The 18,142-nt window shown below is 46.2% G+C and overlaps 1 protein-coding gene across 2 annotated transcripts in view; it reads right to left on the bottom strand.

Moving 5' to 3' along the window:
• The window catches only part of SIMC1 (SUMO interacting motifs containing 1), a 35,911-nt gene that overhangs the window by 13,595 nt on the left and 4,174 nt on the right, over nt 1–18,142 (bottom strand). For both annotated transcript variants that reach the window (XM_016155143.2, XM_016155142.2), the window contains exons 2-7: nt 14,770–16,506; nt 11,902–12,134; nt 11,100–11,169; nt 6,821–6,975; nt 2,257–2,409; nt 437–565 (exon numbers count right to left, since the gene is read on the bottom strand). In XM_016155143.2, coding sequence (XP_016010629.2) covers nt 437–565; nt 2,257–2,409; nt 6,821–6,975; nt 11,100–11,169; nt 11,902–12,134; nt 14,770–16,506 — 2,477 coding nt within the window. The remainder of the gene's footprint in view (nt 1–436; nt 566–2,256; nt 2,410–6,820; nt 6,976–11,099; nt 11,170–11,901; nt 12,135–14,769; nt 16,507–18,142) is intronic.

The following is an 18,142-nucleotide window of genomic DNA, read 5'->3' on the forward strand; positions in this document are numbered from 1 at the left end:
GAACTCTTATTTCTTTATCTCCTCCTGATAGATGCTTTAATATTTTGTGCTGAAAGAAATGAAATTCTATATTCTTACTATTTGGGCTCATTCTACAGGTCCAACCCTGAGCCTTCCTGGGTCACCTCTTCTTCCCCTGATATAGGACATGCCTATTTCATTCATTTCTCAAGCCTTCTGTGAACATTCACACCAGGCCCTATGGCCGAGAGTCAGGGAAGGTCACGATTAACAGCTGAACCTTGAAGAATGAGTAAAATTGTTAGCCAGATGGACAAAGTGGAAAATTTAGGCTCCATTTAAGATATCCTAGCTCTTCCCCCCAAAACTGTGCCCCAGTGGCAAACAGTAACAATTAATAGAGAACTTTAACAACTGTTTAGATCTTTTGAAATTATGTTCCTAGAATAAAAAAAAAAACGAAACTAAGACTTACCTCTGACTCCTCTCAGGAATGTCCAGCACAAACCCAAACATCATCTCGGCGATTTTATTGGAGCTGCAGGTGGGGGTCCTGTCCACCTCCACGGCTATGGACAGCATCCTCTGCAGCTGGCACACGATCCTGGGCCCAGAACACAGAACACAAGTGAGTGGCAGGTCTGGCGAGGGAGGAGCCACCTGCTGGCTGGGAGGAGGTCCCCACCAGTGGGACGCACACAATAGGTCGGGGGAGGACTACTCAAGCCATCAGCATGTTTTGATTTAGCGATGTCACCTACCTGAGTCCCTTTTGCCAGATCATACTATCTGAACCTCTCAGAACCTGGGGTTGAGCTGCAAAAGCAAGCTGCTTTTACATTCGAAAAGAGAAACATACGATCTTAAGGAGCTAGAGACTTTAAAGATCATCTAACCTTTGACTTCTCAGTTTTTAAGGTGAAGAAACAGATGCAGAATGGCTAACAATTATTCGAATTTCTTTGATACAGGACAGGGAAAAATAGATAATTACTGCATAGTTTTCTCCTGTTACTGGCTCCTTTACACCAATCTTTTACTAAGTCTGGTCTCAGAACTCCGACTGGTGGAACGTGACCCCCTCTCCCATGAGACCTCAGCAGGTTGATGTGGCAGAAGGAATTGGGCCGCCCCTCAGAAATGTGGGCCTGGCCACAAGTCAGCCTTTTCTAGCGTGCGGCAGGGATTATCTGCAAGGGGAGGAAGGGCTCCGTTTCCAGAACATCTGCAGACCGGGGCCTTGGCAGATTCTGGGTCTGCAATGACAAACTGTTCGACTTCTGACGAATTACTAATGCCACCCATTTCGTAAAGTTGTGCTTCGTAGGGCATCTGGCAGATGGGCACTCATCAATGGAAGATGGTAGCGCCTATTATTGTTGTTAAGATCATAATAAACCGACTTTGAGAGGATCCTATTTTTGTTCCTACTAATATTTATTTACAACAAATCATTATTATTATTATTATCATTAATGGATTAGCTTCCACTGGAGGAACGGTGTCTGCCTCTCTCTCTTGGACTCCCCAATCTGCCCAAGTAAATGCTTCATTGTTCCAAACATTCCCCCTTTAGAAACAAGATTATCTCTAAATTAGTTAAAACCCATAGGTCTTATATGAAAATCAGCTTGGTGCAATGAGCTTATAATACAGCATTGTGAATTTAGGCACAAATGCTGTGTTTGAAATGTCAGTGCGACAGCTTTTAACAGTATGATTGACAAGGAGGGTGAGTTACTACTTGTGCAAGGGCAGCTCCAGCCCCTAAAATCCTGGCATCTCTCAAAAAATGCCAAGACCACCCTTGACCCCAGAGAAGAAAGATCAGGACTATTTCCGGTGTGCCCTGAGGTGCTGGGACCTGTCCTGGCCTGAGCCAGTGCAGTTAGAACCTGTTGGAACCTGCCAGACTCGGGAGAGAGACGGAGGTCTTTGAGGACCAGAGACTGCAGGACACCACTGCCCACGGCTCCTTCTCTTCTGTCAGCCGACGGCTGAAGGGACGAGCAGCTCTAACCCCTACTGACCCTTGGAATCCAGGAAAGGGAGTGCAAGTCCCTCTGTCTGTCACACTCCAGCCAGTCTATATTCACTGAGTGCAGTCTTATCCATGTACGGGGCAGGGGCCTGCTTTTGAGCTACCTTTGGGATTAGAAAGTCAGCCTTTGGGCAAACAGGATGGTCCTTAGTCAGAAAATGGCTGGGTCATTTGGGGGAAACCACTCTTAGGGGGGGGCGCTGTTCCGGCCACGGCCAAGGGCCCCAGGAAGGACGGCAAGCTCCGCCCCTTACAGCTGAGCGGCGTTCTTCGCCAGGTCGGGTCGGAGGGGATGCTGGCTACTGCTGGCCTTCAGCACTCCGGCCCCTGAAGAGGTCTGACTCCCATTCGGCGGCTGAGTCCATCCGTCCTCGGTTACCACTTTCACCAGCCACTTGATGACGTCCCTGCGATGGAGAAGGGATGAGAAGGGAACTTTAACCGTCTGTTTTATCGCGTGGTGCTCAGAACCGCAGCCTTGACCTGGGCTCCGAGACCCCTAGACTTCCCCGATGGCAACGACGAGGACCCTTAGCTATTTGCAATATTTAAATGAGTCTAACGGAAACCACACATTTAACTGCAGTAAGACTACAAATGCTAACTAAAACAGCCATGTTTTTCTTTGAGTTATAATTCTTGAAAGCTATCTCCAAGGTAAAGAATACTACCTGTGGCTTCCTGACCAGGAACATTCCTTGACAAGGTTGTAGGTTGGACTGGATGTGCACAGAAGCCCCTGCCAGCTTTCTTTTTTTAGGTGTTATCTATTAATGCTAATAACTGAAGTTTAGAGTATTACAGTGGAGTCATATTTTATACAGGGTGTAGGCTCTAAAAGTTAGGACAGTAAAGACATCTCATATAGTTGAATTACTTTTGACAGTCACTTAGGTAACTCAGGTAAAAATGGTAGCTTGAACACACAGATCTAATTTCGTTCTTTCCTAAAATCCCGCTTGTACTACAGTAAATAATTTTTTAAAATCTACGAGCAAGGGGGGAAAAGGAGGAAAGACAATAACCGTGAAATTTTGGAAGCTAGAAGAAAAATGAAGTCTATTTACAAAACAATATTACATAGTAGTGAGAATGGATAAGCTACAGTGACAGCTAATAACATGGACAAATCTTAGTACTTCGTAATAGTAAGTGAACAATAAAAGATTTTTCTATATACTAGATTACATACAGAATGATACCCTTTTATATACAGCTAAAAGGAACCGAAATAAAAATATATACTTGATAGGAACACATGCAGATGCGATAAAATTACTTAAGAAGGAAAAGAAACGACAGACATTCAGGATGCTGATTATATTGGGTGCAGGAAGGTACAAAAGTGGGTGACAGGGGTGGAAATGTGGTTAGATGGAGATTAATTCTCAAGGTCCCAGCCTTTTACTTGGGAGGGTGGCTAAGAGATGCGGATTACGAAATCAAAAGTAACCAATAACAAAAGTAACCAATTAAGTAAATAAGGCAAGTGAGCCATGTCCAAGATAATGTTTAATCTAAGTCTACGACTTTGGCAAAGGGATACATTTTAACTGACAGAATTGAGAAAGCTGAATCCTAAACCAGCAGTAGAGAAGAGCAATCTTATTTAATCCTATTTTAAAAAATAGAAAAAACAAAACGAATCTGCAATAAGCTTGAAAATGGCAGTATGAGGTTCCTCTGTAGTGAAGGTGGAAGGGTAAGTTAAAATAGGTATGATGAATTATAAGATGTCTAAGAAACTTTCAGACCCCTAGATCTTCTTCCCCGACCCTGTGAACTGCAGGGTAAGTCTGTGAAGGGGTAAAACAGAGGGTCCCTGGACTGGGACACCAGGCAGAGATGGGAGCAGAAACGGGCCGCTATGTGGACCGGCGCGCGCTGAATGCAGAGACCCTCGCCATCATCCCACACCTGTCTTCCAAACCCTGCATCCCAGCCTTTATCATTCACGTTGGAGGCTGGAAGCTCCTATGGGAAATGCACCCGGCCCAACAGGAAAGACCTGAAGACCCGGATAGGGTCCCGTCTAGCCAACGGGCAGCCAGTTCCGCCTACAAGGAAGTTCAGAAATGACGGGTCCTCCCGAGCTTCCAGAAGCTTTTGAGTCTGTCGCCCTTACACGTGGACAGAACACCGAGGTTTGCCGGACATCTGCGGAAGTACTCGAACACGAGAGGTGAAGACCAAAACAGCCGACCTGGCCCCAAAGCAACTCGGAGGAAATAGACATCAGGCGGAGAAGAAACGCAAAAGCTATCGTTAGTATCATCGAAGTATGAGAGGATATGGATCCATGAAGGACGAAAACAAGAACAGAATACTCTTCATTCATTTTAAAGAGGAACATTTACAGAAGTAAAAGAGCTCTTAGAAGTTAAAACCATGAAAATGGAAATGAAACTATTTTCCAGGAATGAAGGACATGTTTCTAGACTAAAGTGGCCCACGCAATGCCCTGCACAGTGGATGAATATAGACCTAGGACAAGCATACTGGGCAAAAGGAGAATTCCAGAAACTTCCAGAGATCAAAATTAGGGCACAGAACAAGAATCAATAATCAAAGTAGCTTATGACCTAACAGCGATTCTGGAAGCGAGAAGATAATGGAAGATTTTCTTCAATGCTCTTTCTAGAAAAGTTATTTCCAACCTAAATATCTATGCTCAGTTATCAATCAATGTGTGGGAAGAAAAAGGTATTTTCGGGTATAAATGATCTCAAACATTTTACTTCCCACGCACTTTATAAGAAGCTTCTGGAGACTGATCCATCAAAACAAGGAAGTAAACGAAGAAAGAGAAGATGAGGGACAAACAAACAAGAGACCCAGCGCTGGGCACAGGCGAAGGGACTTCTCACTCACACGCAAGGCAAAGTCTGGCTGAGAGGACCCGCCATCCAGACCGAAGGAGTGTTCGTCACAGACCCTCACGATGAAGAAATTAGTAAGAGTCCAGTGCCAATCGACATCTCGAGGGGAGATTCAGACCAAATAGCAGAGAATTTAGGGTTGACTTCTGACAGGCGCAAAGAATACAAGGAAGCTAAAAATAAGACAATTATTAATTCGGTCTATGGAGAACAAAAAGGTATGTGTGAAAGGAAAAGTACTCAGCATTTAGTGCGTGGCTCAGCTCTGACTTTCACACATAGTCACCGCAAGGGAAACACAGCATCTGACCTACGCAAAATGATGACCTAACTGTATTCATGGTATGGGGGCTGGAAAATGCAGGGGGGCGGGGGGACGGAGGGAGGAAAAGGAGCTATTTCCTCATCTTTCATATGGGAAATCAGTAGATAATAGCTAATGATGAAAAATCAAGAATTAGCAAAATGAGCAGGTTATTTAGCTATACAGAGGTAAATATCCAGAGAATCATTTAAATAAAAGACTTGAGAGTCATTACCCCCGGAAAAAGGATATGCAAGTGCCACGGCCTGGGAACTGGCATATTTCTTACATCTTGTAGAACTAGTTTACTCTGTATGCACAGTTAAAAGAGAAAATGAAGTCCCTTACGAAGGGGGCTTATGGGGACTGACTGACCATCTCTCTTTTTTAAGTTATCTGTGGGGTATAATTTATATGCCATAAATTATGCAAAGGTCTTTGAGTTCTGACAAACACATGCACACATCCGGGTAACCACAGCCTCATTCTCATTCATATCCATCCCTTACTGAATCAAAGACAGCTGGGTTTCCTTCCATCTGGAACAGACGATATTTTTCACTGATAACACATAAAATGGAGGACCTGGCCTGCATTTCGAGGCCACCAGTGCCTTTCTTGAAACCCAAGGGCCACACTCCGCCCGGTGGGAGGCCCACAGCCGGACAGGTGGAACCGAGGCAGCTGATGACACCGGTCGGGGTGGGACGGTGCCTCCCGTCGCCCACCCAACCCAGAGCCTGCGCTCGCATGGCAGAGTGGCCGACAGCCGCCCTCACTGTCCAAACTGTCACTTTTCCATTGAAAACCCACCTATGCTATCCTATGCTCTTTGTAAGATTTCCTACTTACTGATTTTCTACCCCTTTACGGGTGAATGTTTCAACTTTGTATGAAATGGCACTAGGGAAATGACACGGCATGAAAACTAAGGGGAAGAAGCTGCCTCCTTCTGTCATTAAAGCAGTTATAACAGCATCCCACGCTGGCCCGTAAAACTATTCTCGGCACATACGCGAGAACATACGGGAAAAGCGAGTGGAAGTTCACTAATGCTCCGCAAAAAGAGATGCTGGTGTTAGCCTGGTGAGAACCATTTTCCAAAGAAGCAGGATCACATAGTTCCAGGAGGAAGATGCCGGCAGGAGGGCCCTCCCCCGGAAGTCACATTTCCCCCTGACACATGGATATGGTGGTTGCCCTCTCTGAAGCTGCCCTGATTCTAGAAAAAAAAGAGAACACGCTTGCAGCCCTATTATACCTCATTGTCAGCCAGCCACACGACTGATTATTATAATATTACTTTTCGGAAAGTTATGCAGCAGGATGGAGATAAATCTGCATTTATAAAAGCTGTGAAAAGTTTTACATGAGTTAAGGTTTCTCTTTGAATCTCGAGGTTATTTGGACAATAGTGAAATAGGCCAAAGGAAGTCTGATGGCCTCGAGAGAAGAGCACACAGCTCGGTGCCCGATGTACGCTTGGGACAGCCAGGGAATGTGTTAGGACTGCCCACAGTTCCGACAAGGATCCCTGTCACACTATCCCGACTAGAATATCTCATCCACCTGATGTTCTCTGGCCCGCCTACAGCCCCCGCCTCTTGTCACCCCAGGGCGCAGGTGCCCGGTTACCTGACATTGTGGGGCTGCTTGTCACAGGACAGCACGGTGCTTGCGATGGATTGCTGCAGGTGCTGCCGCTGCTTCCTCAGGATCTGCTGGAAGTCATCTTCCAGGGTCTGCACGACGTAACGCAGAAACAGCAGCCGCCCGGGCAGGTTCTGGCCCTACGGCAGAAAAGACGAGAAGTCGTTCCTGTTTCCCGAAGGCCAGCGGGCAGTGCTCTCAGAGATACCAAGTCCAAAGGAAGGCCACGAGTCAACAAGTGTGTCTGTCCCTAAACGGCAGAGAGCGGGCAGTCCAGGTCATTATGGAAGAGGACACATGGGGCAATGCTACAGCCTGAAGACTGAGGACTTTCTGATTTTAAGAGACGGCCAGAGGACCTCACTCTCACTCTCATTAACCCTATCGGTCTCAGAAGAAACCCTGAGTTGTGGCTATCAGACCAGAAAGACAGGAACTGGTTGACTAAGCGACACTACTGGGCTGCTAGACTGAGCAACTGCCTCCCCCACCCCCTTACCCCCCTCCACCGCTGAACTTTTAGGAGTGCAAGCTGATGCATATCCTTAACTGGTCGGCAAGCCCCCGGGCTGGATTTTGGGTTACAGGTGAGACGATCCTAACTGATGAAGCCCAGGTACAGATTACACAGGAATTTTAGGATGGGTTTTTCTACTTCTGCAAAAAACGCTGTTAGGATTTTAACAGGGATTGTGCTGAATCCGTGGATCGCTTTGGATAGTCTGGCATCTGAACAACATATAGTCTTCCAATCCATGAATATAAGACATTTTACCATTTACCTAAGTCTTCTTTATTTTCTTTCCATGATGTTTTATAGTTTTCAGTGTGTAAGTTGTTCACCTTTGATTAGGCTTACTCTTAAGCATTTTATTATTCTTGATGCTATTTTAATGGAATTATTTTCTTAATTTCCTTTTCAGATTGTTCATCGTTAGTATATAGAAATGCAACTGAGTTTTGCAAGTCGATTCTGTATCCTGTAACTTTGTTCAGTTTGTAAGTTCTAGGCTGTCCTGTGTGGAATCTCTAGGGTTTTCTACATAAAAGAGCATGTCTTTTGTGAATAGAGATAATGTTACTTCCTTTCCTTTTCCTATTTGCTCTGGCTAGAACCTCCGGCGCTATGATGACTAGATGAAAACAGGCATTCTTGCCCGGCTCCACGCCTTAGAGGAAAAGCGGTCAGCACCCCACCACCGAGGGCTTTTCACATAGGGCTTTGACGACGCAGTTCCCTTCCACTCCTCCTTTGTTCAGTGTTTATCACGAAAGGGTGTTGGATACTCGGCATCAGTTGAAATGATCACGTGGTTTTGGTCCTTTTTTCTGTTAACGTGATGTAGTGCACTGATTGATTTTTCGATGTCGAACTGTCCTGGTATTCCCGGATAAATCCCACTTGGTTACCGTGTATAATCCTCGTGACGTGCTGCGGAGTGTTTCGCATTGCTGTTCACAAAGGGTTTTGGTCTGTAGTATCCTTGTAGTGTCTTTGTCTGGCTTTGATATCAGGGTGACGCTGGCTTCCTAGAATGACGAGACCTTGTATGACATCTACTAAAATCTATTAAGACAACGTGTGGCCTAACACGTGGTCTGTCCTGGAATATGTCCCAGATGTGCTGAGAAGCATGTGTATACCGTTGTTTTGGGGAGAACATTCTGTATATAGCTGTTAGATCTTGTTGGTCTACTGTCTTGAGTTCTCTCCCTTCTTATCTTCCGTCTGTTCTATCCACTACCGAGAGCGTGGTACTGAAGTCTCCAACTATGAACACAGAACAATTTCTCCTTTCAATTGTCAATGTTCATGTCACAGCTTGATGGTCTGTCATTAGATGCAAAAATGTTTGTAATTATTAGCTATACTGAAATTTTAATTAATGTATAATGCCCTCCTTTGTCTCCTGCAACATTTTCCGATTTAAAGTCTATTTTGTCTCATGTGACTACGGCCACCGGGCCCTTTTGGTCACTATTTGCACGGAGTATCGTTTCCCACCCTTTTACTTTCAATCTACTTGTGTCTTTGCATCTAAAGTGAGTTTCTGGTAAACGGCATGCGGTTGGATCACGTGTTCTCATCCAGTCTGCTCATCTCTTTTGATTGGAGAGTTTAATCTACTTGCATTGAAAGCGGCCACAGTAAGAAAGGACTGACTTCTGTCCTCGCACTATTTGTTTTCTAAACGCCTTACACTTTTTTGTCCCCAATTTCCTGCATTAGTATTTTTTCTTTAGTTAACTCTTTGTAGTGAAATGTTTAAATTCCTCTCTCATTTCCTTTTGGGTATATTCTACTGTTTTCATGGTTGCCATGAGAATCGTTACATTTAACATTCTCAAGTTACAATACTCTAATTTGACTTTATACCAGATTAACTTCAATAATATACAAAAACAAACGACATACTAACATACCAAAACTCTGCTCCTTTATAGTTCTGTTTCCACCCCTTTTGGTTGTTAATGTCACAAAACTACATCTTCACCCCTTGTGTGCCCCAAAACAAATGAGTCCTTCTTTTAAATGCATCAGTTACTTATGGGCAGGGCTGGTGGTACGAACTCCCTTGGCTTTCGTTTACCTGGGAAGGAATTTATTTCTCCCTCGCTGCGTCCACTGAGTCCATGCCAGCTTTCAGCAGTCAGCCTGGCTAGAGGCCCTGGGCCGCTCGGACCTTTTCTGGGTCTTGTGCATGCTCTGATCTGTCTTGCTGTCCTGAGTGTCTTGGCCCTTTCTTCCCAGGAGCCTGCAGTCTCTTCCTCCCTCGGTATCTGCCTGGGGAACTGTACACTCTGCGGCTCTAATGTGTCACAGTGCTCACCTCTCTTTTCAGCAGCTTCTAATGACGCCCCTGTTCCCCTCAGCGCCCTGAGTCAGGCGAGACAGACACCATCCCTCGGGCAGCCCCCCAACAAGCCTAAACGCTGGACTCAAAGTCCGCTCTTTGGTGTCCATGCAGAGGAAGGAGCCGGGCTGCGGGACAGCTCCTCCCAGCTGCCCTGTGCTGTGCCACGTGGAGTGACGGCCGTGGACACAAACATCACAGACTTTCCTACTCCTTCCTGTGGAGTCCCTTCTCGGTGACGCATTGGCCTGGGTACTGCTGCTTCTCAACCAATCTCTACAGTTGTCACAAAGGTGTTCTGGTCCATATATGGTTGTTAACTTGGTGTCTCCTCGGGGCAACAAGGGCCCGGAGCTTCCTCGTCTACCATCTAAGTGATGTCTCCCAGATCGACCTTCTTCAAGCTTTCCATTTCGCTCCAGTCTGGACTGGTCACTCTCTAGTTCTACCATCCACTGTAACCTTACTCTCCTGGATGAGGACAGTGTTCCCTGGATCCTGTGTCTCCTTTTTTGATTATGTCCCCATTCTTTCGATGCATCTCTTCAACGAACCTCCTAAGAAATAAGGTGTGGGGATATTTTTCACCTACATGTCTGGAAATGTCTTTATGTTCCCTTCACACTTGACTAATAGTTTAGTTGAGTATAGAATTCTAAGCCGAAAATAATGTGTTCCATCCAAGGGCTTTGGGGTGAGCAGACAGAAGAGCTGGCAAGTGTAGGGACGCCTAAAGGTCGGAATGCAGAAGAGTTTTTTTCTGGAGTACCAGCTCTACACCAGCTGCCTTCACGTATGACAGATGGTTCATTCAGTGTCTGCAGACAATGAATCCTCTGGCTTTTTGCCTGAGGGGTAGATAACCTGGTTACCTGGCAACTGAACCTTCTGTACTCAAGAACGGAAAGGTTGTCATCTACAAATCTTCAACGAATTTACAGCCCATATTTGACTCCAACCCTCTTCCGTATCGAGTTTCTGAGTCCCAAAGCTCTCTGCTCCAGTGGGCAGATTTCCTCCCGCCCTGGCTCAGCCCCTTCCACGTGTACTCTGGCCTCTCTGGCTCCCCCTGCCGGGCTCCCTCCGTCCTCACTGTTACACAGCCTAGAGACCTTCCAATCTTCATTCACACATATATTGTCCATCCCTTATTTTCATTGCCACAGATTTATAACTTTCTCTACTCATTTACTGTTATTTTTAATGAGCCCTCAAGAAGGAGAGGGATATGCGAATGTATTCAATCTTGAACTGGAAGACAGCACATACCATTTCAATGGGAATTTTTTGGTGGGGAGGAGAGTATAAGGAGAGAATAATGCCAAAGACCTTACTACCAGATTCGCTCTTACTTGTTTCTAGTTAAAACTTCCTTTGCAAAAGACACCTCCTCCTCGTTGTCACGTTACCTCTTCCTCCATGACGTAAGTGAGCAGCTTCCAGTCCCACTCCACTGTCTTGGCATTAGCTGGATGAAGCCTGGAAGTCAAGCGACATCAATTAGCAATCTGGAGAGTTTAGTGGAAGAAGGGACGGGATCCGGAAGATGACAGGAGAGAGGACCCTCCTCTTATCCTCAGTGCTCTGGCCCACCCTTTGATAAAATGCGTCGTTGAGGAGAGCGGGACTTTTTTATTTTTTGCTGCCCAGTAGTCACCTTTCTTTTGGGGGGTACTGTACCCCAATTTTACCTTGAAGAAAGAGACTCTGGATTATATAGCCCATGACCTTCCCTACCAGGACCCGGGTACGAAGCCTACGGAGCACGCTGAGCCAATCACGAAATTCTAGACCAGTTCAGCGTTGGCTCTAAGGTGGGCCCATGTCTCATATTATGCCATTAAAACCTTCAAGACTCATGTGATTATAATGGAAGCGGACTTTCTCTTCCCACTGAGAATATCATAAAAGCTAGAGGCCGAGAAGGCTACCACGTGGAGCAAAGCAGAGCTGAAACATGGATCCTTTTAACTGTTTTTGAACTGAATTAAATCACGTCTCATTCCTAGGTTTCCAGTAACATGAGTCATGAAATTCTCTTTTACTAGCTGTTACAGGCAGTTTGGATTGGGCTTCCTGTCGCTTGCAACCCAAATAACAATAATATGCTATGTCACCCTCTCTAACGGTTAGCTGAATAAAATGCAGGCAAGAGAAAGCAGGCCCCGAGTCCAGGCCCCCGGGAGGTCTGGCAGCATCTAAGGTTCGTACTGTTGAATTTTCATGAGCAGCATGTAGGCGTCTTTCAGGACATCCACGGTCTCAGAGTCACTGAGCAGAATTTTCTGGATGATGTGAGACACGATTTCTCTGGGTGGGTAATGCTGGGGTGACACAAAGTCCATCAAAAACTGCACAGTCCCCAGGGGGAAATTTTCTTCAATGGTGTTTGTTACCATTCTTAGCCTTCGATGAGGGATGGGTTCTAGTTTTTGACCTTTGCTCTGTAGAGATAAAAAGAAATGAATTAGGATGGGTTTCTATGGACAAACATGACAAACACAAGAGGTTCTGGAAACAGGCTCAAGACAGTGAAGTTTTCTACGCACTTGAAATATTCATAAGAAAGGAGAGTCTGGAAAGCCCTAGCTAAAACACTTTTAGTGACATGGAAAAATCACGCTTATATTAAGTTAAAAAACAAGCATTCGAAGATCTACATATGACGTGATATCATTTGCGTTAAAATATAGCACAGAAAGAAACCTACAAGAGTCAAGAGGTAGCTGAAATTGATTTTGGAGTAAAGGTGATAAGATATTTAGAAGTAGTCATAATATTATATCAGATACCAAAATAAAGAAATGAAGAAAAATGTTCTGAACACGTTTGACCGTTAGTTGAAGTATCTCACGTTGCTGATTTTGGAGTCAACGGTAAATGTTAAATCGCCTTCTTCCCTCCGAAAGTATGTATGTAAAGACCGGGAGAGAATATGTGTGAAGCACTTTTCTATTATCCGAGTGGCAGAATTATGGATGATTTTTTTGTCTATACACATTTTTCCTATTTTTCAATTTTTCCATAACAGACATATATTGCTTTCATAATCAGAAGGAAAACAAACATCAAAAAATCTGTTTGATACAGGAATGTAATAACAATTATAAAACAATAATTTCTGAATGTTTAACTTATCCTCAATTCTCACAACCCTAGGAGATTCATACTGTTCGTATTCCTATTTTACAGATGAGGAAACCGAGATTTAGAGAGTAAGCATTTGTCACGCAACTAATGGCAGAAGCCGGCATACATCGGATCCATCCTGTAAACCTGTACTCTCCATAAACAACACCAAATCCCAATTATTAAAAAATTTTAATATGTATGAAAGGCCAGCAGGATGGAAAAACACCGAGTTATTAATAATAATAAATGCTGACTGATAACAGCAGGGGTAACTACATTTATATTTCATAGTTTAAAATGTTTTCTATTAAGCAAGCATGATTTTTAAAATCTGAGACGTATTAATTTTAAACCAAACAGAGACTTGACAGCTTATATGTAACAGGAAGGGCTAGAATCGCCCTTTCAGAAGGTCCGTTCTGCGTGCCTCAGATCACCTGGGGCAGAGCCCTGATGTCGCCGATGAGAGACCACTTCTGTAAGTGGCCTGTAATGAAGAGCAAGAGAAGGCGAGAGAACAAAAGTCTTGCGTTGGTGACTACTTCACGGGTGGTGCATTTTACAGTCTCGAACCTGTACTATTTGTTTCCTGCCGGGGACATCCGCAAACAGATACAGTTCATAAATTGTTCTGGTGCCTGGACCTTTAAAAGGAACTGATATTTACCGAGCACCTTTCCAAGCCCTGAAAGGTGGCTTCGTGCTTTATGCGCTTATGTTTAGGTCAAACAACTCTGTGATCTGGGCATTGCGACTTAGTTTAGAGCTACGCAAAGAGACTCAGAGGATTCAGGGCCAGTGGCTGGTAAGTGGCAGTGTGGGGACTGGCTAAGAAGTTCTGGGGGGGAAAGTGACCCAGTGAAAAAATATTTATTAAAGGCCCCGAAGAAATGATAAGAGAGACAGAAACGGTGTACAGAGAGATGTCTTCCAGATGGCTGAGGTAACAAAGAGAAATGAAGAAGAAGCCACTGTGCGTCGCCTAACTGCCACCTTATAATCTGAGCTACGTGTACGGAGACGGGGGACACGGTCTCTCCACCTACATCTCCCGATGGCTTCTCCAGTCGTGCACTACAGCCTTGCTGAGGGAAACAGACTCTTTCAAGGCCCCCAAGCACCCTTGATAATGAGCACCCATATCACCAACATGAGCCGAACCCAGGGGAAACAAAAGAATGGGCTAGCGATTGGAAGTCATTCGGAAGACGACATTAACGTGTCAGAAGTCATGACAACCATTAAAACAAGAGAAAACCACTTACTGGCCAAGGCCAAATCAAGCGGAATGCCAGATGTGCCCGGCTGGATCACCGATGGCTCCGACCAGGAGCATGCCCCTTGTGATCCTGAGCTACCTCTAGCCAGTCTTCTCGACGTTGAGAACGTGATTACCGATAATGAGAAAATTGCTTCATATCGTGGGACGTGGCCATAATTGTTTTTTTCTTACACATCTGGTTTAGTTCTCAGAGAGCAAAGAAGACCAACAGGAAGCAGCATTCCCACTAAAATCTTAAAATGGAATTTCCTCCCCAAAAGTCGGAGTGATAACTTTGGAGGCACTGAAGGGTCAAGGGTATTACTACTTCCGTACAGGGGGGCTGTAACGAGGGCGTGGTGGAGGCGCGGGGCTTGAAGAGAAGCGTGTGACGAAGGCCCGCGACGAGCCAGACACCGCAGGCACTTCCCGAACGTTAGCTCACGCTCCTCTCTCCACCGTGCGGGGGGGAAGCTGGGCTCAGAAAGGTAAACCGACGTCTCCAGAGCCGGTTTTTAAGAGTGGGGCTGAAATCTAAACCCAGATCTGACTCTACACTGGTTCCACAAGTAGGGGAAAGAGGTAAAGATCAAGTTCATAAGGGACCTGTTCTCCCACCCGTACTAACCTTACGCTAGCCCTGTGAAAAGGACCTCTAATCCCTAGGGGAAGATAGGTTAGCTCACCTCTCTTAGGTCTTTATCAGGTATTAGTGTCTGGAAGAAGAGGTGATGCACTGGAGGTCGTAAGAAGTACTTCAGCCTGTGCAGGCAAGGTCTGCTGTACAACCCGCCTTCTGGCGTTCGTGCCTGTACCTGGGCAGGCCCGGGCTTGGCAGGCTCTGATGGGGATACCTCTTTTCTGGCTGGAGGTGCGGTGACAGAGAGCCAGGGAACTTTCTCTAAGGAAGTTTCAGACTCTAGGGACTCTGGGCTAGGTGAGCAGCTTGGAGAGGATGGAGCGGAGATGTCCATAGGAGTGTCGCCGTTCTGCAGGTCATGCTGGGGAGAGTCAGGCCTGTCGTGTGCTAAGTGAGGCGAGTGTCCAGGGAAGGGTGGCATGTCTCCGTGTGAATGCAGCACATCTCCCGGTAAGTGTGGGACTTCTCTAGGTGGATGCGGCATGCCTCTTGGTGACTGTGGAACGTCTCCTGATGACAGCTGCATGCCTTCTGGCGACTGTGGCACGTCTCCTGATGATTGTTGCATGTTTTCTGGTGACTGTGACATGTCTCCTGGTGACCGTAGCATGTCTTGCAGGTGTGCCACATCTTGTGGATATGATATGTTTTGAGGTGGGCCTGGGACACCTTGAGGTAAGCCCAGAGAGTCATGAGGAGGGTGGAGTGAGTGCTGAGTTGGGCAGAGTGAGTGTCGAGATGGGCCTGGTAAATGTTGAGGTGGGCAGAGTGGGTGTTGAGGTGGGCTTGGTAAATGTTGAGGTGGGCAGAGTGGGTGTTGAGGTGGGCCTGGTAAATGTTGAGGTGGGCAGAGTGGGTGTTGAGGTGGGTTTGGTAAATGTTGAGGTGGGCAGAGTGGGTGTTGAGGTGGGCTTGGTAAATGTTGAGGTGGGCAGAGCGGGTGTTGAGGTGGGCCTGGTAAATGTTGAGGTGGGCCTGGTAAGTGTTGAGGTGGGCAGACTGAGTGCCGAGGTGGGGTTGGTAAGTGTCGAGGTTGCCCTGATGAGTCTTGGGGTGGGCTTGGCATATTCTGCTGAAGGCGTGGCACATCCTGAGTGGCTGGCACATCTTGAGGACGTGGTGCTTCTTGAGGCAGGCGAGGCAAAGCCTGCAGGTGGCACTGTGCGGTTTGTGATGGGCAGGACAAGGCTCGCGGTGGGCATGAGGAAGCTCGTGGTGGACTCGGTGAGGCTCGCGGCGGGCATGGCAGGGCTCGCGGTGGGCACGGCAAGGCTTGTGGGGGACAAGGCACATCTTGCTGTGGGCATGGCAAGGGTGCCCTTTGATTGCTGCTGCTAGCTTTATTGCTTTTTGGGGAGAGGGAGTGAACATCTGACGACAGCTGTGGGCTGGCCAGGGAGCCGAGGTCACCTTTGAATGTGGCTGAGCTACAGTTTGGCTCTGCTGGATAAACAGAGTCCCCATGGATGGACGGAGGGGGTTGGGGACCTTCCAATACAGTTTCTTCCAAAAGTTCCAGGTCCACAGGATCGCTGTTAATGATTCTCCGGGCCGCGGGCCGAGCGCTTCTGTCCACCCACCTCTCAGTCACCTCTTTGCTGGACAGGCTGGCACCTGTCTCAAGACTGGCTGGCTCCTTCTGGGAGGGAGCGACAGGTTCTAGAGTCAAGTCAAGGGTGGCGATAGGTCTGTTTTCTTCCTCAGTTCTCGTCAGGTCGATCACACAGAGCTCGCTGCGCTCCTTTGCCCTCGGTCTGGCTTCTCTGGTTAAGTCAATGAAGTCCTGTAGGAGAGTCGTGAGAAGATAAGGGGTCAAGGAGGGAATCTCAGCTTTATCTAAGAAGACTTAAGCCTTAGCTTTTAAGGATAAGCACATCTTACCTTTTCTGACGATTTATATGTCTTATATAACATAAACATTAGTTTATTTCCTTGGGTTGAAATTTTACTACTGTCAATTTCTATACTTTCTTAAATTATCCAATGCCACATGCGTATAACTGAGGGCACAATGGTGAGAAATGTTTCCTGACTCAAGGTAGACGGGGAGGTCCTAGGGGACATTTCAACCTTAAGTCACAAAGTAAAAAGTAACCTTTGTCTGGAGAAGCAAATACCCAGGACAACCTAAGACACAAGCTGAAGAATAAGGGAAGCTAATATGAGACTCTACTATGCGCCAAGATCATGCCGAGTGCTTCCGCATTTCTTTAATTTTCACAGTGACCCTGTCAGGTAAGCATTATTACCTCCATGGATGAGGAAACTGGAGTTCAGAGACACTAGATTATTTACCCAAGGATTATACAGCTACGGAGCAGACAGACATGCAAAGCCAGGTCTGCTCCCTCTTTCCCTGTTAGGGCCCATATTAGCCTACGGTCAGAGACGGAGGATAATACGATCAGAGCTATGAAGCCGGCAGGGTGAGTCTGAGCTCTGACTGCATGAATCGCTGGAAAGCCTCCTATCTCCATCTCACATTCCTGGGCATAATGATGGGACGGTTCACAAAGCCCGAGGACGCTGGCCAGAGGCACTGCAATCAACCTCTGCGCCACGAGCCTGGATCCACAGTGCTCTCCCTTCCCGGGGTCTCCTCGCCTGGTTGGGGACCTTGCCACTGGTATGTTAGGTATCAACTGCTTGCTGGGCTACCACAGCTATCATGCTGATTTTCTTAATAGATGTGACAGTCGCCACTGTCAACAGCGCCAAAGCAGGGCGCAGGGTTCTAGGTGGGTCTAGTGAGAATCGGCATGCGCCTCACGCTGGACCGGGACTGCCTGATGAAACCCAACACCCCCTTCCGCACAGCATCGCTGCCTTCGGTGGCTCTCCACCGCTAGCAGGGCTCGACATGGAGAGCTGCAAGGCCGCCGGGCATCTGAATTCACCTCTTCTTCCACTGCCAACTGCTGAAACACAGCATGAAAATGGGATCCAAAGAAAAATTGATAGGATGATCTCTCTTTGCCCTGGACCATCCTGGTTTATGCCTATTATCCTAGTGCAATTTATCAGCATTCCCTTTCACTCTCAAAATCATCTCAGTGTGTATTATAAATAATGTCATCTTAATTGTTGACCAATATCACTCACGAATATGAATGCTACTATCCTGTATAAATTATTAGCAAATCGACTCCACTATTCCTTTTTTTAAAGTTCCATTTCTGATTGTAAAGATGTAAATAGATATTCTGATCAACCAACCTAGTAAAAGCTAGATTGATAGATATATATAAAAACATGGGAAAAGATATAACAAGGAAAAACCCACTAAAAGAAAGCCAGTGTAGGTATGAGACAGAATAGACTTTAATGAAAATAAAGAGGGCCACTGCGCAATAAAAGATTTATTTCATCGAGATGTAATAATTTAAAAACTGTGTGCCTAATAACATAGTCTCCCCAAA

The sequence above is a fragment of the Rousettus aegyptiacus genome, unplaced genomic scaffold, assembly GCF_014176215.1.
Source record: "Rousettus aegyptiacus isolate mRouAeg1 unplaced genomic scaffold, mRouAeg1.p scaffold_m13_p_7, whole genome shotgun sequence".
Taxonomy (NCBI): Eukaryota; Metazoa; Chordata; class Mammalia; order Chiroptera; family Pteropodidae; genus Rousettus; species Rousettus aegyptiacus.